This window comes from Rhinatrema bivittatum, chromosome 2 (genome assembly GCF_901001135.1).
Source record: "Rhinatrema bivittatum chromosome 2, aRhiBiv1.1, whole genome shotgun sequence".
Taxonomy (NCBI): domain Eukaryota; kingdom Metazoa; phylum Chordata; class Amphibia; order Gymnophiona; family Rhinatrematidae; genus Rhinatrema; species Rhinatrema bivittatum.
The window spans coordinates 430,364,748-430,384,420 of NC_042616.1; the positions used below are offsets into that span (position 1 = coordinate 430,364,748).

General features: G+C 43.1%; 1 protein-coding gene across 1 annotated transcript in view; it reads right to left on the reverse strand.

Annotated features, from left to right (window-relative positions):
* LOC115084906 (serpin B4-like) overlaps positions 1–19,673 on the reverse strand; it is a 93,233-nt gene that overhangs the window by 53,146 nt on the left and 20,414 nt on the right. The window contains exon 2 of the mRNA XM_029590314.1: positions 5,089–5,272. Coding sequence (XP_029446174.1) covers positions 5,089–5,250 — 162 coding nt within the window. The 5' untranslated portion in view covers positions 5,251–5,272. The remainder of the gene's footprint in view (positions 1–5,088; positions 5,273–19,673) is intronic.

Here is a 19,673-nt window from a genome sequence, read left to right on the forward strand (position 1 = left end):
ATGTCCCTAGGTGGGATTGACTTCTGTCCTCGACTGCTCTGACTGTCCGTCCAGCCCTTATGTCCCTAGGTGGGATTGACTTCTGTCCTCGACTGCTTTGCCTGTCAGTCCAGGCCTTATGTTCCTACAAGTGTTTGACCTCGATTGCTCTTCCTGTCTGTCCAAGCCTTATGTCCGTAGGTGGGATTGACTTCTGTCCTCGACTGCTCTGACTGTCCGTCCAGCCCTTATGTCCCTAGGTGGGATTGACTTCTGTCCTCGACTGCTTTGCCTGTCAGTCCAGGCCTTATGTTCCTACAAGTGTTTGACCTCGATTGCTCTTCCTGTCTGTCCAAGCCTTATGTCCGTAGGTGGGATTGACTTCTGTCCTCGACTGCTTTGCCTATCAGTCCAGGCCTTATGTTCCTACAAGTGTTTGACCTCGATTGCTGTGCCTGTCAGTCCAGGCCTTATGTCCAGTCCTAATGGCTGAACCCTCATTGTAAAGAGAAACCTCAGTTTCTGGCAATTAAAACTAGTACTCCTTTACAGCATTGATCCTTAAATAAAACAAAGAGTTTTCTTTAGTTTCAGGGCAGAGAAGAGAACTTCCTTCGTCTTGCTTATGAAGTCATGATCTATTTGCAAATGATTTAATCCGAACAATTTGTACCATTATACACTCTAGTGGCCAATCCATTCCAAGTGAGTCCTTTCCTGCTCTTGGGAAAGGGAACTGTCCCCGTTGTTGCAACCTATCTCTTAGGACCTGTTGACCCATGTTGAATCGCTGTTCACATGGCACCCTGCTTCCTGTCGCCACGCTTTGAAGGCTCGTGCTCCACTCTAGGGGCCAACCCATTCCAAGGAAGTCCTTTCCTGCTCTTGAGAAAGGGAACTCTCCCCGGGTGTAGCCTGCCTGTTTCTACTGTCCCATGTTGAACTGCTGTTTGTTTACATGGTAACCTCCTCCGCCTCCGCATTGACAATTGTCGTATGTATATTCAAGTTTCATATCACCAAAATGCCAGGAAGTGTGCAGATGATAGCACATATCAAATCTTGATTCTTCTAAAGTATACTTCATCTGTATGTACTCTTTTCTATCGGTGTTGCTAGGTGCCAAGCACACTTTATTAATACTTCTTCTTAGCTTTGGAGAAGGTACAGAGAAGGGCTACCAAAATGATAAGGGGAATGGAACAACTCCCCTATGAGGAAAGACTAAAGAGGTTAGGACTTTTCAGCTTGGAGAAGAGACGACTGAGGGGGGGATATGATAGAGGTGTTTAAAATCATGAGAGGTCTAGAACGGGTAGATGTGAATCGGTTATTTACTCTTTCGGATAGTAGAAGGACTAGGGGACACTCCATGAAGTTAGCATGGGGCACATTTAAAACTAATCGGAGAAAGTTCTTTTTTACTCAACGCACAATTAAACTCTGGAATTTGTTGCCAGAGAATGTGGTTCGTGCAGTTAGTATAGCTGTGTTTAAAAAAGGATTGGATAAGTTCTTGGAGGAGAAGTCCATTACCTGCTATTAAGTTCACTTAGAGAATAGCCACTGCCATTAGCAATGGTTACATGGAATAGACTTAGTTTTTGGGTACTTGCCAGATTCTTATGGCCTGGATTGGCCACTGTTGGAAACAGGATGCTGGGCTTGATGGACCCTTGGTCTGACCCAGTATGACATTTTCTTATGTTCTTATGTTCTTCAAAGCCTCTGTTTCTACTAAAACAACAGCAGGCATTTGGGATTTTACTTCACTTGATGAAGACATTTTTATTAGTGTTTTACCTCCGGTCATTTCTTCCATTTTGACATCAGCCTCTTTCTATGCCAAGCAATACTCTGACTGCTTTCTGGCCTACCTGACTTTTGTCAAGGATATTCTCACACCCTGGGAATCCCGGGTGTAGCCTGCCTGTTTCTCCCCTCCGACCCATATTGAACCACTGTGTTTACATGGTAACCTCCTCTGCTTCGGCCTTGACAATTCTCGTTTGTATATTCAATTTTCATATTACCAAAATGCCAGGAAGACTGAGGTGGGGGATCCGCCAAACCCCGGTCCGACCGACCGTCCTGCCGGGTTGAATCCTCCGGGCGGACTGCACGGAACACACCCGTTTACCTCTTAACGGTTTCACGCCCTCTTGAACTCTCTCTTCAAAGTACTTTTCAACTTTCCCTTACGGTACTTGTCTCGTACCGGTATTTAGCCTTAGATGGAGTTTACCACCTACTTTGGGCTGCACTCCCAAAAAGTTCTTCAAAGCCTCTGTTTCTACTAAAACAACAGCTGGCATTTGGGATTTTACTTCACTTGATGAAGACATTTTTATTAGTGTTTTACCTCCGGTCGTTTCTTCCATTTTGAAATCAGCCTCTTTCTATGCCAAGCAGTACTCTGACTGCTTTCCGGCCTACCTTGTCTTTTGTCAAGGTTATTCTCACACTACAGTCCCTCGGGGTCCCATGTGTAGCCTGCCTGTATCTGCCCTCTATCCCATGTTGAACTGCTGTTTAGGGACGAACCCATTCTAGGGAGCCCTTTCCTGCTTGTAGGAAAGGGAACTCTCCCCGGGTGTAGCCTGCCTGTTTCTACTGTCCCATGTTGAACCGCTGTTTAGGGGCGAACCCATTCTAGGGAGTCCTTTCCTGCTCATAGGAAAGGGAACTCTCCCCGGGTGTAGCCTGCCTGTTTCTACCCTCTGACCCATGTTGAACCGCTGTTCCATTTTGAAATCAGCCTCTTTCTATGCCAAGCTGTACTCTGACTGCTTTCCGGCCTAGCTGTCTTTTGTCAAGGATATTCTCACACTATAGTCCCTGGGAATCCCGGGTGCAGCCAGCCTGTTTTTAAAAGACCAGCGAGAGCCCACTGGACCCCAATGGAAACCCCCCACTTTAGGGGCGAACCCATTTTAGGGAGCCCTTTGCTGCTCATAGGAAAGGGAACTCTCCCCGAGTGTAGCCTGCCTGTTTCTACCCTCTGACCCATGTTGAACCGCCGTTCCATTTTGAAATCAGCCTCTTTCTATGCCAAGCAGTACTCTGACTGCTTTCCGGCCTACCTGTCTTTTGTCAAGGTTATTCTCACACTACAGTCCCTTGGGGTCCCGTGTGTAGCCTGCCTGTACCTGCCCTCTGTCCCATGTTGAATCGCTGTTTAGGGGCAAACCCATTCTAGGGAGCCCTTTCCTGCTCATAGGAAAGGGAACTCTCCCCAGGGCTCTTGTTTGAATATTTGCTACTACCACCAAAATTGGCACCCGCAGATGCTCTACTCCACCCAGGCATAGTTCACCATGTTTCAGGTCCTAGCACTCGTGTTAGACTCCCTGGTCCAGGTCCCTGTTTCAAGACGGGTCGGGTGCATAGTATGCACAGTTGACAGTCCCATCACATGCTGAGCCTCATCTTGTCTTGCCTCCTTGTCTTTCCCTTATCAAACCACAGGGAACTGACTACCTCGGCTCTGCCAGCCTGTCTTGCCCCTATCAACTTTCTGCCACTCTGCCTTGCTGCCAATCACCAGATGACTCACTCAACTCCTTGTGGTGTTATTGCCACTATCATGGTTCCTCAGTGTGTTGGTGCTAGTCTTTCTGCTTGCTATGTTCCCCTTCATTGTGCTGTAGGATGTCAATGCCACTTGTTTTGAAGCTTTGCCTGTCGTGCTGCCTTTGAGGGTTCATGCATCTGTTATCGGTGCTCTCTATTGAAGCTGTGGTGTGTTTTTGACACTCTCGCTGCACTCTTGCCACTTCTGGTACCCCTTTGCATCTTTACAGTGCCTTAGGCTATTCATGCCACTTTGGTGCCACTTTGCCACAGTCTAAGTACCTTGGAGCTCTTTTGTTGCTATGATGATTGCTCCCCAGAAGTTTCATCAAAATTGATAATAAAACCCCAATTCTGCAGTCAAAAATAGGCTGGAAATCCTTCCCCCCATTGACTTTAATGGGAACCGGAAAACAAATTCACATATCAGCGTATTGGGGGCGCCATACGTCCGTTTGCAACGGAAATGACCCCCGACGAATACGTATCACGAATGCAACGAAATCTTTTGGCTGCACATTCCTAGCCGAAACCACCTTGCTGAGGCTGCTTTCAGATCTTCAATTCTGGCTGTCTCTGATGTTAGTCTTGTTGATTTTAATCACTTTTATATAATAAATATATTTCCCATAGTATCTAGTTTGTTGTGTATGTATGTCTTAATTAGATTATAAATTCCGTGGAGCAGGCATTGACTCTTGAGTGCGTCTATACTGTGCTACGTACATTTGTTGATGCTGTAAGAATAAGTAGTAGTAGTTGTTTAGTATTAGTAGATTGTATTTAAGAATTTCATTAGGCAGAAATCTAGGATTAATGAGCATTAGATTACTTGTGTATGCATAAAGTGCATATCATGACCAAGGGTGGTTCCTAAAACTTTACCTTCAACTTTCTTTCTCCTAGGTTTTAGGAACTGTTTACAATCGAAATGAATCTCTAGATAGAACAAGAAAGTAAACTTTCAAGGAATATAAAGTAAATTACAGGTATGAACAAGTCTTTGCATTTCTTTGATAAACTATCATTTCTTTTTGAGAATACTGGCAATGCCCTTTTTCTTTCATCCCGGTTGCTTTTGGAGAGACCTCATTGACTGAGGGCGCAATTAATTTGTTTGAACATTGATCATTTGATTCTGCACTTTGAAACTACTGGATTTATTTTCTTCTATAAGGAAAAATATCACAATCTTCCTTATTGTTAGAAGTGGAAAAATGTACTAGAGGTAAAATATTACATTTTATCTAGTAATTATTTACGATACATCACAGTTTATCAATTCAGTCCTCGAGAGCCTGCCAAAAGGTCTGGTTTCCATGATAATCAAATTGTCTAAATATGTCTGGTTCCTACACCAAATATGTGCAGCTGCATCTCACATCTCTGAAATCCCTACTGTTTGGTGTTTTCATAGACAGGATTTGAAATTTCCTAATATAAAATCCTTGTTCCAGCTTATAGTTTATTTTCTTGTTTTATAAAAAGAAATGATTCAGGTTTAATATTAGCATGTTTAGTTCAGCTTTACTGTACCTTTTCCATTTGGGCTGCAGTATTTCCTTTGGCTCCCATCAGCACCATGCCTAGTGCAGATGTCATACTTAGAGGGGAGTAAAATACATTTTGGTCCTTCTTATTCAGCTTTTTGTAAAGTTCAAAAGAAAATGAACCATTTGCTGTAATGAGGGAGTCCATTGTGAAATGAAATCTGGAAAACCTTAGGAATGAGAAGAAAATAATTAGCAATAGAAGGTAAGAGAATATAACTTATGGTATGAGCTGTCTACATAATGAGGTAGATCTTAAAAAAATACGCGATCACGTACTTTTGTTCGCACACCAGGCGCGAACAAAAGTACGCTGGATTTTATAAGATACACACGTAGCCGCACGTATCTTATAAAATCCGGGGTCGGTGCGCGCAAGGGGGTGCACATTTGTGCAACCTGCGCGCGCCAAGCCCAGCGCGCGCTGCCTGTTCCCTCCGAGGCCGCTCTGATTTCGGAGCGGCCTCGGAGGGAACTTTCCTTCGCCCTCCCCCACCTTCCCCTCCCTTCCCCTACCTAACCCACCCCCCCAGCCCTATCTAAGCCCCCCCCCCCGCAACTTTGTGCGTGACGGCCGGCAGCCCTGCTCCGTGTTCCTGTCCCGGGGGCTGGTCCGGAGGCCTTGACCATGCCCCCGGGCCGGCGCCACGCCCACGGGCCCGCTCCCGAAACGCCACGTCGTTTCGGGAACGCCCCTGACACGCCCCCTCCCCGCCCCTTTTCCAAAGCCCCGGGACTTACGCGCGTCCCGGGGCTTTTATGCACGCTGGCAGCCTATGCAAAATAGGTGCGCCGGCGTGCGAGGGCCCTGCGCGCGTAAATCCGGAAGGATTTACGCACGCAGGCCTTTTAAAATCCGCCCCAATGTGCTTAGTATCTCTTGGTTTTGGGGCCTTCGCTTTCAGATTTATTTTATTTTTCATGGAATTTATCAGTATTTATTACAGTGAACAAAAATGGGAGAAAGACAGTGGGACAAAGATGATTCATTTTTTCCATTGATTTTCTCCCAACACTGAGAAATCCCCAGGACAAATAAAATAAAAACTGAAAACTAAGTTCATTACTCTTGCAATTGGAACTGACTTACTTTAAATATTTTGCAATAACCAGAAATGTAATGACAAATGCTGTAGTTATGAGTAAAATATCTTCTCTCTCTCTCTCTATATATATATCTATGCTGACAATAAATGACCCCAATGTTTTGATCTTCCATTATCATACAATGATTCCTTTACTAAATTATATATTAGTACAAAATGTTCATGTATCATGTAAACATTTAAAAGCTTGTTAACCCCACATCATAGAAACATAGAAATGATGGCAGAAGAAGACCAAACGGCCCATCCAGTCTGCCCAGCAAGCTTCGCACTTTTTTTTTTCTCATACTTATCTGTTTCTCTTGGCTCTTAGTAATACTCACACCACACCACACCACACTCATTCATTTCACCCCCATCCATATCATAAATTCTATATTGGCAGCAATATTATTTATTTATTTTATTTATTGGAGCTTTTCTATACCGACGTTCGTTTGCACATCACATCAGTTTACAGTGGAACAAGTAGAGAAAAATGACATATAACTGGCATAAGATAAGAAATTACATCTCAAGAATTCAAACATCTTAACATTTTAAGGGCAGGTAGGCTGAAGGTTCAAGGTAAGCAGTGAGAGAGAGGCAAATATCTATAAATTTTAGCATATATAGAATGATAATATTACAAAGGAAGAAAATAAAAACTTTATACAATGTCTTTTGTAAAGATGCTCATGCTTCAGGGCTTGGTTGTGAGTGTTGTGTGGGTGTTATGAGAAGGCCTGCTTAAAGAGCCAGGTTTTCAATTTTTTTTTTAATTTTGCGTGTTGGGCTCAAGTCTTAATTCTTGGGGGATTGAGCTCCAGATGGAAGGACCGGCAAGTGATAATGCTCGATCGTGGGTGGAGGTGAGGTGTGTTAATTTGGGTGAGGGTATTGGTATGGTTCCGTTGGCTTATCTGGTGGTTCTTTGTGGGGTTTGAAAATGGAGGGAGGCATTGAGCCAGTGTACATTTCGGTTGTGTAGAGTCTTATATATTAATGTTAGACTCTTGAAGGGTATTCTGAAGTGAATCGGCAGCCAGTGGAGGTCTTTTAGGATAGGATATGTTCACTTCTTCAGGTATTTGTAAGGACCCTGGTGGTGGCATTTTGCAACAGTTGAATGGGTTTGAATGAGGCGGCTGGGAGTCCTAATAGTATAGAATTGCAGTAATCAACTTTGGAGAAGATTGTTGTCTGAAGGATGGTTCTGAAGTCGTCGTGATGTAGGAGGGGCCTTAATTGTTTTAGTACATGTAGTTTATAATAGCAATCCTTCATTGTTGCACTTATGAATTTTTTTAAGCTCAGTTCGCTGTCTAAGATTATACCTAGGTCTCTCACATCCTGCGTGATTGGGTATTTCGCTTGATTGGGGGTGATATCAGAAAGGATCTTATCATTTAGTTTATGACATAAAATAAGGAGTTCAGTTTTAGAGGTATTCAGTGCTAAGTTCATCTGATTGAGTAGATGGTTAATGGCAGTGAGATAGGTTTCCCAGAGTTGGAGTGATTTGGGAATGGATTCAGTGATAGGGATTAGGATTTGTACATCATCTGCATAGATAAAGTGGGTGAGTCCTAGGTCAGATAACAGTTTGCATATGGGGAGCATGTATATGTTGAATAGGATGGATGATAGTGAGGAACCTTGGGGAACGCCTTGTGTTAGTTTGATGGGTTCTGATTCACTATTGCCAATTTTGACCTTGTAGTATCTATTTTCTAGATATGATTTGAACCATCATAGCAGATTACCAGTTAAGCCAATTTCGATTATCTATTTATTTATTTATTTATTTTTCTATACCGACATTTGATTTGACATATCACATCAGTTTATGTATAACATGATGTCTAAGGCCAGCCTTATAATGACATGATACAATGTAACAGATTAACTGAAAACTAGCTAAGTACATATAACTTGTTTTACAAAATAGTATTACAAATATAGGGGCGGATTTTCAAACACTACGCGTGTGGGTACTTTTGTTCGCGCCACCGGCGCGAACAAAAGTACACCAGATTTTATAAGATACGCGCGTAGCTTATAAAATCCGGGGTCGGCGCGCGCAAGGGGGTGCACATTTGTGCAACCTGCGCGCGCCGAGCCCAGCGCGGCCTGCCTGTTCCCTCCGAGGCCGCTCCAATTTCGGAGCGGCCTCGGAGGGAACTTTTCTTCGCCCTCCCCCCACCTTCCCATCCCTTCCCCTACCTAACCCATCCCCCCGACCCTATCTAAACCCCCCCCCTTACCTTTGTCGGCAAAGTTACGCCTGTTGCCAGCAGCCCCGCTCCGTCCTCCGGTCCCGGGGGCGTGATCCGGAGGCCTCGACCACGCCCCCGGGCCGGCGCCATGCCCCCGAGCTCGCCTCCGAAACGCTGTGGCACGCCTCCGAAATGCCGCGTCGTTTCGGGAACGCCCTGGACACGCCCCCTCCCTCCCCGTTTCGAAAGCCCCGGGACTTACGCGCGTCCCAGGGCTTTACGCGCGCCGGCGGCCTATGCAAAATAGGTGTGCCGGCGTGCGCAGGGGTTTTAAAATCCATCCCATAATTTGTAGGGGTGTGAATCGTGTGATCGATCGTCTTAACGATCGATTTTGGCTGGGGGGGAGGGAAATCTGATCGTCGTGTTTTTGTTTTTTTTTAAATCGTTAAAAATCATAAATTGGGGGAGGGCGGGAAAACCGGCACACCAAAAAAACCTTTGCCCTTATCATGTGACAGGGCAAAGGTAGCGCCGGCGCCATTTTGGTTCCTGGCTCCCAACGTCACGCGTGCAGGAGATCACCCCAGACCCCCGCTGGACCCCCAGGGACTTTTGGCCAGCTTGGGGGGGGCCTCCTGACCCCCACAAGACTTGCCAAAAGTCCAGTGGGGGTCCGGGAGCGACCTCCTGCACGCGGGCCGTATTGCCAATCTTCAAAATGGCGCCGGCGCTACCTTTGCCCTCACTATGTCATACGGGCGAAAGTCCCTGGGGGTCCAGCGGGGGTCCGGGGGCGATCTCCTGCACGCGTGACGTCGGGAGCCAGGAACCAAAATGGCGCCGGCGCTACCTTTGCCCTGTCACATAAGGGCAAAGGGCCACCGGCGCCATTTCTCTTAACGCAGTCGTGGCCAGAGAGAGGGAGATCGCGCCGGGACCCCCCCCCCCTGGACCCCAGGTAATTTAAAACATTTTGGGGGGGTTCGGGAGGGTGGGGGATTTGTTTTAAAGGTTTGGGGTGGGTTTTAGGGTTTTTTTGGTGTGCCGGTTTTCCCGCGCCCTATTTAACGATACAATACAAATGCCCCTGACGATAAATCGGGGGCATTTGTATTGTATTTTGTATTTGTATTGTATTTTGGACGATTTTAAAATTATCTGACGATAATTTTAATCTTTCAAAAATGATTCACATCCCTAATAATTTGCTTAACAGAATAACTTTTTAACAGAGATATGTTCTGATTTAATTAACTATGTACAGTTAATGTACATAGTTAGTCTGTACAGATTAGTCTGTCAATTAGAATCTTGTGACTGATGATGTCAAAGGCTGCAGAGATGTCCAGCATTGCTAGAATATAGGATTGGCCATTATCTACTCCTCTGAGAACTGTGTCGGTGAGGAAAATTAGTAGAGTTTCAGTGCTAAAAAACTTGTGAAAACTGACTTCGGACGGATATAGAATTTTGTGTTTTTCTAGGTCTTTGGTTAGTTGCTTGTTTACTACTTTTTCAAGACGTTTGGCTAGGAATGGGAGAGTGGATATTGGCCTGAAGTTGGCTAGCTTTGAGGGGTTTAGATGTTTTTTTTTAAATATGGGTTTGACCATGACCCCTTTTATGGCTACAGAGACAGTTCCCTGAGTTAGGGATATATTAATGATATCAGATAAGGGTTTGGCTAGTATGTTTGGTATGGATTTTAGGGATTTTATCGGGATTGCATCTGTCGGATGTGTTGCGGGATTTATTTTATTTATGATCGACTCTATTTCTGCGGAGGAAGTATTCTCAAAGGTATCTAAAATAGCATCGGGATTTATCGGGAGGTTAATTTTATTAGTGTTGGTCGAGGGAAAGTTGGCCATTAGGTTTGTGATTTTGTCTTTGAAGAAGAGGGCAAGTTCATTGCATTTTGCATTGGAATCTTTTTCAAATATTGCTGGGGGAGTTGTTAGGTCGGCTACATAAGAGAAGAGGGCTTTGGCGTTGAATTGGAGATTGTGTATTTTTTTGGAGTAAAATTCCTGTTTAGTTTTGAGAGTTGTGGTTCTATAATTGTGTAGTGTGTTCTGTAGGTGGTCAGTAGGCTGAGGGTATGATTACTTCGCCATTTCTTTTCTATATTTCTGAGGGTGTGTTTCAGTTTTTTTAGTTCGGGAGAGTACCATGTGTTTTTGTTTCGGTGAGAGGGGTTTAATTCCTTGATCATTAACAGGCAGTATTTGTTGGTTATATTGTTTGTAATGGTGTTCCAGGTTGCAAGGGCAGACTCAGTACTAGTTAAGTCTAAGTATTCCAGTGCGACTGGGAGCGTTTCAATCAAGTCATCTATCTTACATGTTTTTCTGAATTGGATTGTGGAATTATGATTTGGTGGTGGGTTGTTTTGTTTATGGAGAAATTTCCTTGTATTAATGTGTGATTGGACCATGGGACAGGTCTACATGAGGGGGGTTCCATGTTTTGTATGTGTGAGTTTGTGAAGATTAGATATAAGGAATGACCGGCTTTGTGTGTAGGGCAGTCTATGATTTGTGTAAAGCCCATGGCATTTAGCGAGGTCAGGAGAGCTTCACAGCTGGGGGTTAGGGGAAGAGCGTAGACATGTAGATTAAAATTGCCTAGGATGATGGCAGGGATGTCCATGTCAATATTTTCCGTGATGAATTCGATTAGAGGGGAGGTATTGCGTTCAAGAAGTCCTGGAGCGGTGTATACCAAACAGATTTGTAATTGCTTGGATTTAAGGAAGGCTATTTCAAATTGAGGTGCAGTTTGAATGTTCTGGAGCAGAAATCCATGTTCTTTTTTTGCGGCTGAGAGGAGACCACCTCCTCTTCTGTTGTTCCTAGGAACGGAGATGATATCGTAGAGGTGGGTTGGTAGTTGTTTAATTAAAACTATGTCTGTCTTTTTGAGCCATGTTTCGGTGATGGTGCATATGTCTGGCTTGTGATCTAGTAAGAGGTCATTTAAGATCGGGGTCTTTTTTACTAGAAATTGGGCATTGAATAATATCAATGAGAAGACAGTGAGACCGAATAATTGGGTCACCGGGGATATCACAATTGGGATTAAAGTTCTTGGCTGAATAGCAAGTCTCCTATGAAAAGGTTTTTTGTGGCAGAGGGGTTGGATTCTGATCTTAGGAATAGGATTTCTTTCCATGTTTGATTAAGAAATTCACGGTAGTTATGTGCCATGTGATGCTGATGGAGATCTTGCTGTCTGGGTGATTGGGAGGAGTGGCACGGGGGGGGGGGGGGGCATACTGAGGAGCATGTTGTGGATCACTGGAAGGTTTTGTACTCCTTTAATGCGTTGATGAGGCTGCAGTAGGCGGAGTTGGTCGGGGGTGGAGAAGGTGTATACTGCTCTGCTAGGGGGGGCCTTCAGGGGCTGATTGGGGTTTCAGGCTGCAGAGTGGTGGTCAAGGAAGCAGTATGGAGCTTCTGAGGAGGTGAGATGATGATGTCACATAGAGTTTGGCGTTTTGAGAGAGATGGCTGATGCTTGGGACTCTTGGAATTGTAGTTCAAGCAGCAATTAAGTAGGGGTGGCACAAAGGGGCGCACTAAGGGACAGGTCCCTTGGTCATGCTCCTTCAGTGTGTGATGCCCGGTGAGCGGCGCCTGAGGCCTGCGCCTGCTCTTATGTTTCCCCAGCGCGTTGTGTGAGGTCACCTGGGGGCGGGCCTGTCGGAGTTAGGGAGCGGCGGCAGGTGGTGCCTCGAGGGCCATTGATCGGTGCCGGTGAGCTCCTGACCCCGGTGGGTCCACGCCGGTCATGCAGAGCGGTCGCTGGGGTGGTCAGCAAGGCCAGAAATGGGGGAAGCAGGCCCGCGCCTGCTCTTATGTTTCCCCAGCGTGTTGCATGAGGTCACCTGGGAGCGGGCCTCTCGTCAGAGTTAGGGAGCGGCGTCGGGTGGTGCCTCGAGCTCCTGACCCCAGTGGGTTCCGCGCAGAGTGGTCGCTGTGGTGGTCAGCAAGGTCTATGGTATAGACTTCTCTTACAGTTACTACATTAACACTTTCTCTAAGGCACTGCAACATCATTCAAAGTGTCCCATATTATCCTATCATTTTAAGGATTTTTTTCTGATTTTGCAAAGGATACAAAATTCCATATAGAGATGCTAGATGGTGAAACGCTGTTGTATCTCCATGAAAAGGTACCAGGCTATGAATCGTTGTTATATCCTCCGCTGATAAAGTGAAGTAACTTTATGTTGAACAAGCCATGAAATGAGCTCCAATTATATAACCTTTGTACTGGAACTATATTCTCCTTGATTATGCAGTTGCATGCCACACATCTTTTATTTGTGGATTATTTATTTATCTATTTATTTATTTAAAATCTTTTCTATACTGTCGTTATTTACCATCACAACGGTTTACAAAATAGGCACAAATAGTAAAAAAAAAAAAAAAAATAGTTAAAGTTATAGAAGTGCCAATAATGATCCGGTTACAAAGAATTCTAATAAAATTACTAATTGATGAATTACGTATATTTTTCCTTCTGGTACATGTTTCATGTTATATTATATGAAACTTCTTCAGCTCTGATTATAAAGTCTAGAACCAGTGGAGTGTTGCAGTCAGCATGATCAGGTCCTAGGATATACAACTATGTACTACTGAAATAGGTAATATCTAAAAAAAAAATATATCCTGACGTGGGTTTTTCCTTGGGTGCTACCAGGATTTCAATGAGTTGTGGCCCCGAGGGCCTATCTGTAGCTGGCCTTTCTAGCACCACTTTCCCCTGCGTGCTATAGAGGGCTGCCTGGCGGGCAGCTAGAATTTCTAAGTTCCCTCCGGTGACCTGTTTGTGGTTGACCACTTCAGCTTTCACCACTTCCCTGGGGCCCGACTGCTTTCAATCTCAGGTGCAGACCCGAGGAGGTGAGAGCTGGGATTCAAATTTGTGGGAGGAGGGGAAAAGGCCCTATGACCACAGGCTGGTGGATCCAGTAGCGATGTGGCTGTCCTGTGGCAATGCCTTCCTTTACTGGAGTGTTTGCTGGTTGAAAGGGAGACCTCTGTTTGGCAGTGGTGGTGTGCATGTTTGCCTGACCTCCCTCCGGCAGGCAGTGAAAAGCACTAACTACATCCAGGTCACGCCTCTGGACCTCGCTTCAACTTGAGTGAAGGGGCCTCGACACTGAAGGATGTCCACACTTGATAACAGCGCGCAAGTAAGGACAGTGGCTTGGTCAGCATGATTTTGCCTCTACAAAATACACTACTGCAGGTTGTCTCCTACTAGCACTGCGATGTGCCTGACTTGGATGAATTATCTGTTTCACTCTTTCTTACATTCTCCCCCTTTTCTGCTATATATTCTAACTCTCCATTCACATTTTTTTCAGACTTCTGTCATTTGTGTGCAGACATTTTTAAATATGTTCATTTGAATTTCTATTTTATATGCATCTGCCACTTGCTTATTTTCAAATGATGTAGGTAGTTTGGGATCATTTTTGTGTATGCTTTGTATTTAAGTTCTTGGAGTCAATTTTATCTGCACGCCTTGTATTTAAATGCTGTTCTCGGCATCCAGCTAGCTTCAGAGTTTAGCACATGCCTTCATGACCTCTGTTATTGGTTTTGTTTCCATCTTCTCCATTGAGAGGGCAGGGTGCTACAGAATGAGGCAATCTCAATTCTTTTATTTGCTCTCGCGTGGAGGTTTTGTTTTTCCTCCTCGACGGGACATAGTTTTTCCTCCTCACGTAGTGGCAAAGCCATGCCAGACAAATGTTCTTGATCTAGCTACCCCTAGTGAGTATAGTGTATTAAAAAACAAAAGTTTTGTTGCACATGGGGATTTTATCCATCTCTTGTCAGGTTTTGACCATGACTTTACTCATGGGGAGCAATGGGGAGTTGATCCTTTTGACATTCAGTAAAGAAAAATTTCAAACAGTGGTGTTTCTCTTCATATCCAGGACTTGTATGTAAAGCTTGGCGGCTCAGTTTCTTCAGGTGAACTGAGCCCTCTTTTCCCCTTGACAATGCCTGTAGTCCTTTAGTTCCCCAGTGTTCCATTTTGTAGCTCACGTTCCGAGTTCTGTATACCTAGAGTACTTTCAAGTGTATGTCTGATGTATATACATACATACATGCATACCTACCTATCTACAGAAGGGGTGTGTCTTGTTTTCATTGGTCCATACAAAGCACTGCGGCATAACATCAATCGCTGGCTTGCTTCGCTAGAGCTTTCCTCTGGCAGCTGTACGCGTGTTACTCAGTCTTTTTAGATAGCACGTGCACACCAGAGTCTGATATTGGCATATTATTTAAACATGCTGCCATCTAATTCTTTCTTTCCTTTTATCAGGTCTTATTGGATCCAAGTAATTATTTTCTACTGCGTCTTGCCGGTGGTGGTGCTGCTTGCATCGTTTTTACCATTAGACAGCTGAGGCAGGTCAGAGGCTCCTTGTATATGTAAGGGACCTTTGATTTCCCCTTACAAAAAGGAGTGTACCATTAAGCTGGGGAGGTTCAATGAGGAAATAAATGAGAGAGATTTGGATTTTGAGCCCCAAACCCCATGTAGGAGCATGCATATGGTGAGTCCTAGCTGTTTATCATCCCAAAACACCTATTATCCTCATGGATGTTTTGTTAGATTTTCAAGCAGTTAAGAGCTTGCCACTTCCTGCTGTGTAATTTTTTTCTCCTAATTTAAGGGAAAGGAGTAATGGAGTTCCTTTTTTAGGGGTCAGCCACAAGTTGACTCATCTTACTACCTTTCAAGATTAGTTTGGACTCTTTTAAGCCTATTTGTAAGGATTCCCTGCGAGAGCCCATCACCCTTGTCACATTGACCTGCTGCAGAGGAAGAATATTTTTGTATTAACTGTTTTGAACTGTCTCTTATGTTGGAGGCACAGAAGTTTTATTGTAAACCTACAGAACATAACAATCTTTTACGTTTTGATAGTGCACATCCAACACCTTTTAAAAGAAATTTGCCAGTTAGCAAATTCTTTAGACGTAGGCGGTTGTGCACTGAAAAACAAGAATTTAAAGAACAAGCAAAGGATATGGCTGCTCATTTTTTAGACAGGGACTATCCGCCCTCTTGTGTCCGAAATGTGTATCGTCGAGCATTGTATAATAATCGAGACAATTTGTTTTTGAAATCATCCTCAGAGGAGTCCAATCATCGTACTCTGGTCATGAGACATTCCCCATTGGCAGCAACCACAAGTAAAATTATTCGAAAACACTGGCGATCTTTACAGGACGTTCATCCATTTTTTTCATTTCCATAACGAATCACCTATTCACAAGCTCAAAATATTAAAGATCAGGTAGTACATTCCAGCAATTATAATCCTCCTTTGGATGATTCGGAGATGCATACATGCGATTGTGAGTTATGCCAACGTAAACTTTTGGATTCTGAAAATCATTTTTTTCAGGGATATAAAACAGTACCTTCCTCAGAATTTACCTGAAAAACAACTTATGTGGTATATGGTATCGAATGTCCCTGCAAATTGCTATACATAGGAATGACCCAACGGAGCTTCCGGGTTCGGATGACAGAACATAAATCTCGTTTAAATAAACAAAAGCTTGAAGCACCTTTAGTAGAACATTTCTTGCTGTATAAACATCAGATACAAGAATGTAAGTGGACAATTTTGGAGAAAGTTCTTTCCCATTGACGAGGTGGGAACAGAGTTACTCGTCTTTACCAACAAGAGCAAAAATGGATTTTTAAATTCCGTACTGTGGTCCTCCAAGGACTTAATAAAGAGATAGAATGGATGGCTTTCTGTTGAAAGATTTATCTTACTTTATTTTAAATAAGGATTGCTTTACTGATGATTAATTGAATTTACCAAGTTCTCTTTCAAATTCTCTTTTGAAGTCTCTTTAAATCGAAGTTTCATGCTGAAAGTTGATGGTTTACATCACCACGTTAGTTACATGGTAAATCCCCTCTGTAGTCCCTTTAAATTTACCCGAACAGGGTTACCATGTGTACTAGGGATGTGCAGAAGGGATGGATTCGTCCCATTTGGTATTCGTATTCGTCAGGACCCAAATCCTCTGTATCAGTTCTTGGGGGACCCCGATCCATTCATTAGTTACATATGGATACATTTCCCCCCAAAAAAACCCCATCCTAGCCTAGACCTGTGCGGCAGCACCGCGGCGCTAGTAAACAACGAACGGGGGATACCCGTGCGGCAAAGTGGTACATTGAAGAACAGCGCGGCAGCGCTCAGTTTTGGAAGAACAAGGAGGCAAGTGATTCACTTTTGAAATGCTTTAAAACGCCAACTGAGGCATTTAAGCAGGACCCTTTTTAAAGCAGTAAGCGTATCACTGTATATGCTAGTAGAAGTATCTGAGCTGGATTTGCATGAAAGTAAAAATTCCTCCACACACTAATTGGATATAAAAAGCAACAAAAGAAAGAAAAAAAAGTTCAAAAAAAGCAAAAAGACTGCTTACATTTAAAACTTTTATAGGACCGATGATTAAAGATGACCCAATGTGACTGAAAATACAGGCATCAAATGCATGCATGTCACGGGTGGTATGATGGTCCATAATAATGCAGTAAATGAATTATGAAAAAAACACACACATTAATTTTGAAATATTATTCATACAACGTGTTTTATAGCAGTGTTTACTTTATCGTTGTATTCTGTACAAAATTTGGATATTTTTGGTGGATCATATTAGATTTCAATTACCCCAATATTGATTGGGTAAATGTAACATCAGGACTTGCTAGAGACATAAAGTTCCTGGATGTAATAAATGACTGCTTCATGGAGCAATTGATTCAGGAACCAACAAGAGAGGGAGCTATTTTAGATTTAATTCTTAGTGGAACGCAGGATTTGGTGAGTGAGGTAACAGTGGTGGAGCCACTTGGCAACAGTGATCATAACATGATCAAATGTAAACTAATAACTGGGACAATAAGTAAATCTACAGCTCTAACACTAAACTTTCAAAAGGGAAACTTTGATAAAATGAGGAAAATAGTTAGAAAAAAATAAAAGGTGCAGCTGCAAAGATTAAAAGTGTTCCACAGGCATGGACATTGTTTAAAAATACAATCCTAGAGGCGCAGGTCATATATCTTCCACGCATCAAGAAAGGTGGAAGGAAGGCAAAACGATTACCGTCATGGTTAAAAGGTGAGGTAAAAGAGGCTATTTTAGCCAAAAAAAATCCTTCAAAAATTGGAAGAAGGATCTATCTGAAAAAAAATAGGATAAAACATAAGCATTGTCAAGTTAAGTGTAAAACATTGATAAGACAGGCGAAGAGAGAATTTGAAATGAAGTTGGCCATAGAGGCAAAAACTCATAATAAAAACTTTTAAAAATATATCCGAAGCAAGAAACCTGTGAGGGAGTCGGTTGGACCATTAGATGACTGAGGGGTTAAAGGGGCTCATAGGGAAGTTAAGGCCATTGCAGAAAGACTAAATTAATTTTTTGCTTCTGTGTTTACTAATGAGGATGTTGGGGAGATACCAGTTCCAGAGATGGTTTTCAGGGGTAATGAGTCAAATGAACTGAACCAAATCACTGTGAACCTGGAAGATGTAGTAGGCCAGATTGACAAACTAAAAAGTAGCAAATCACCTGGACCGGATGGTATGCATCCTTGGGTACTGAAGGAACTAAAAAATGAAATTTCTGATCTATTAGTTAAAATTTGTAATCTATCATTAAAATCATCCATTGTACCAGAAGACTGGAGGGTGGCCAATGTAACCCCAATATTTAAAAAGGGCTCCAGGGGTGATCCGGGTAACTATAGACCAGTGAGCCTGACTTCAGTGCAAGGTAAAATAGTGGAAACTATTCTCAAGATCAAAATTGTAGCGCATATAGAAAGACATGGTTTAATGGAACACAGTCAACATGGATTTTCCCAAGGAAAGTCTTGCCTAACACATCTTTATTTTTTTGAAGGGGTTAATAAACATGTGGATAAAGATGAACCGGTAGATGTAGTGTATTTTAATTTTTAGAAGGCGTTTGACAAAGTCCCTCATGAGAGGCTTCTAAGAAAACTAAAAAGTCATGGGATAGGAGGTGATGTCCTTTCGTGGATTACAAACTGATTAAAAGACAGGAAACAGAGAGTAGGATTAAATGGTCAATTTTCTCTGTGGAAAAGGGTTAACAGTGGAGTGCCTCAGGGATCTGTACTTGGACCGGTGCTTTTCAATATATATATAAATGATCTGGAAAGGAATACGATGAGTGAGGTTATCAAATTTACAGATGATACAAAATTATTCAGAGTAGTTAAACCACAAGCGGATTGTGATACATTACAGGAGGACCTTGCAAGACTGGAAGATTGGGCATCCAAATGGCAGATGAAATTTAATGTGGACAAGTGCAAGGTGTTGCATATAGGGAAAAATAACCCTTGCTCTAGTTACATGATGTTTGGTTCCATATTAGGAGCTACCACCCAGGAAAAAGATCTAGGCATCATAGTGGATAATACATTGAAATCATCGGCTCAGTGTGCTGCTGCAGTCAAAAAAGCAAACAGAATGTTAGGAATTATTAGGAAGAGAATGGTTAATAAATCAGAAAATGTCACAATGTCTCTGTATCGCTCAATGGTGAGACTCCACCTTGAATATTGTGTGCAATTCTGGTCACCACATCTCCAAAAAATATAGTTGTGATGGAGAAGGTACAGAGAAGGGCAACCAAAATGATAAAGCAGATGGAACAGCTCCCCTATGAGGAAAGGCTGAAGCGGTTAGAGCTGTTCAGCTTGGAGAAAGAGACGGCTGAGGGGAAATATGATAGAAGTCTTTAAGATCATGAGAGTTCTTGAATGAGTAGATGTGAATCAGTTATTTACACTTTCAAATAATAGAAGGACTAGGGGGCATTCCATGAAGTTAGCAAGTAGCACATTTAAGACAAATCAGACACACAATTAAGCTCTGGAATTTGTTGCCAGAGGATGTGGTTAGTACAGTTAGTGTATCTGTGTTGAGAAAAGGTTTGGAGAAGTTCTTGGAGAAGTCCATTAACTGCTATTAATCAAGTTTACTTAGGGAATAGTCACTGCTATTAATTGCACCAGTACCATGGGATCTTCTTATGTTTGGGTAATTGCCAGGTTCTTGTGGCCTAGCTTGGCCTCTGTTGGAAACAGGATGCTGGGTTTGATGGACCCTTGGTCTGACCCAGCATGGCAATTTCTTATGTTCTTGTGTCTTGG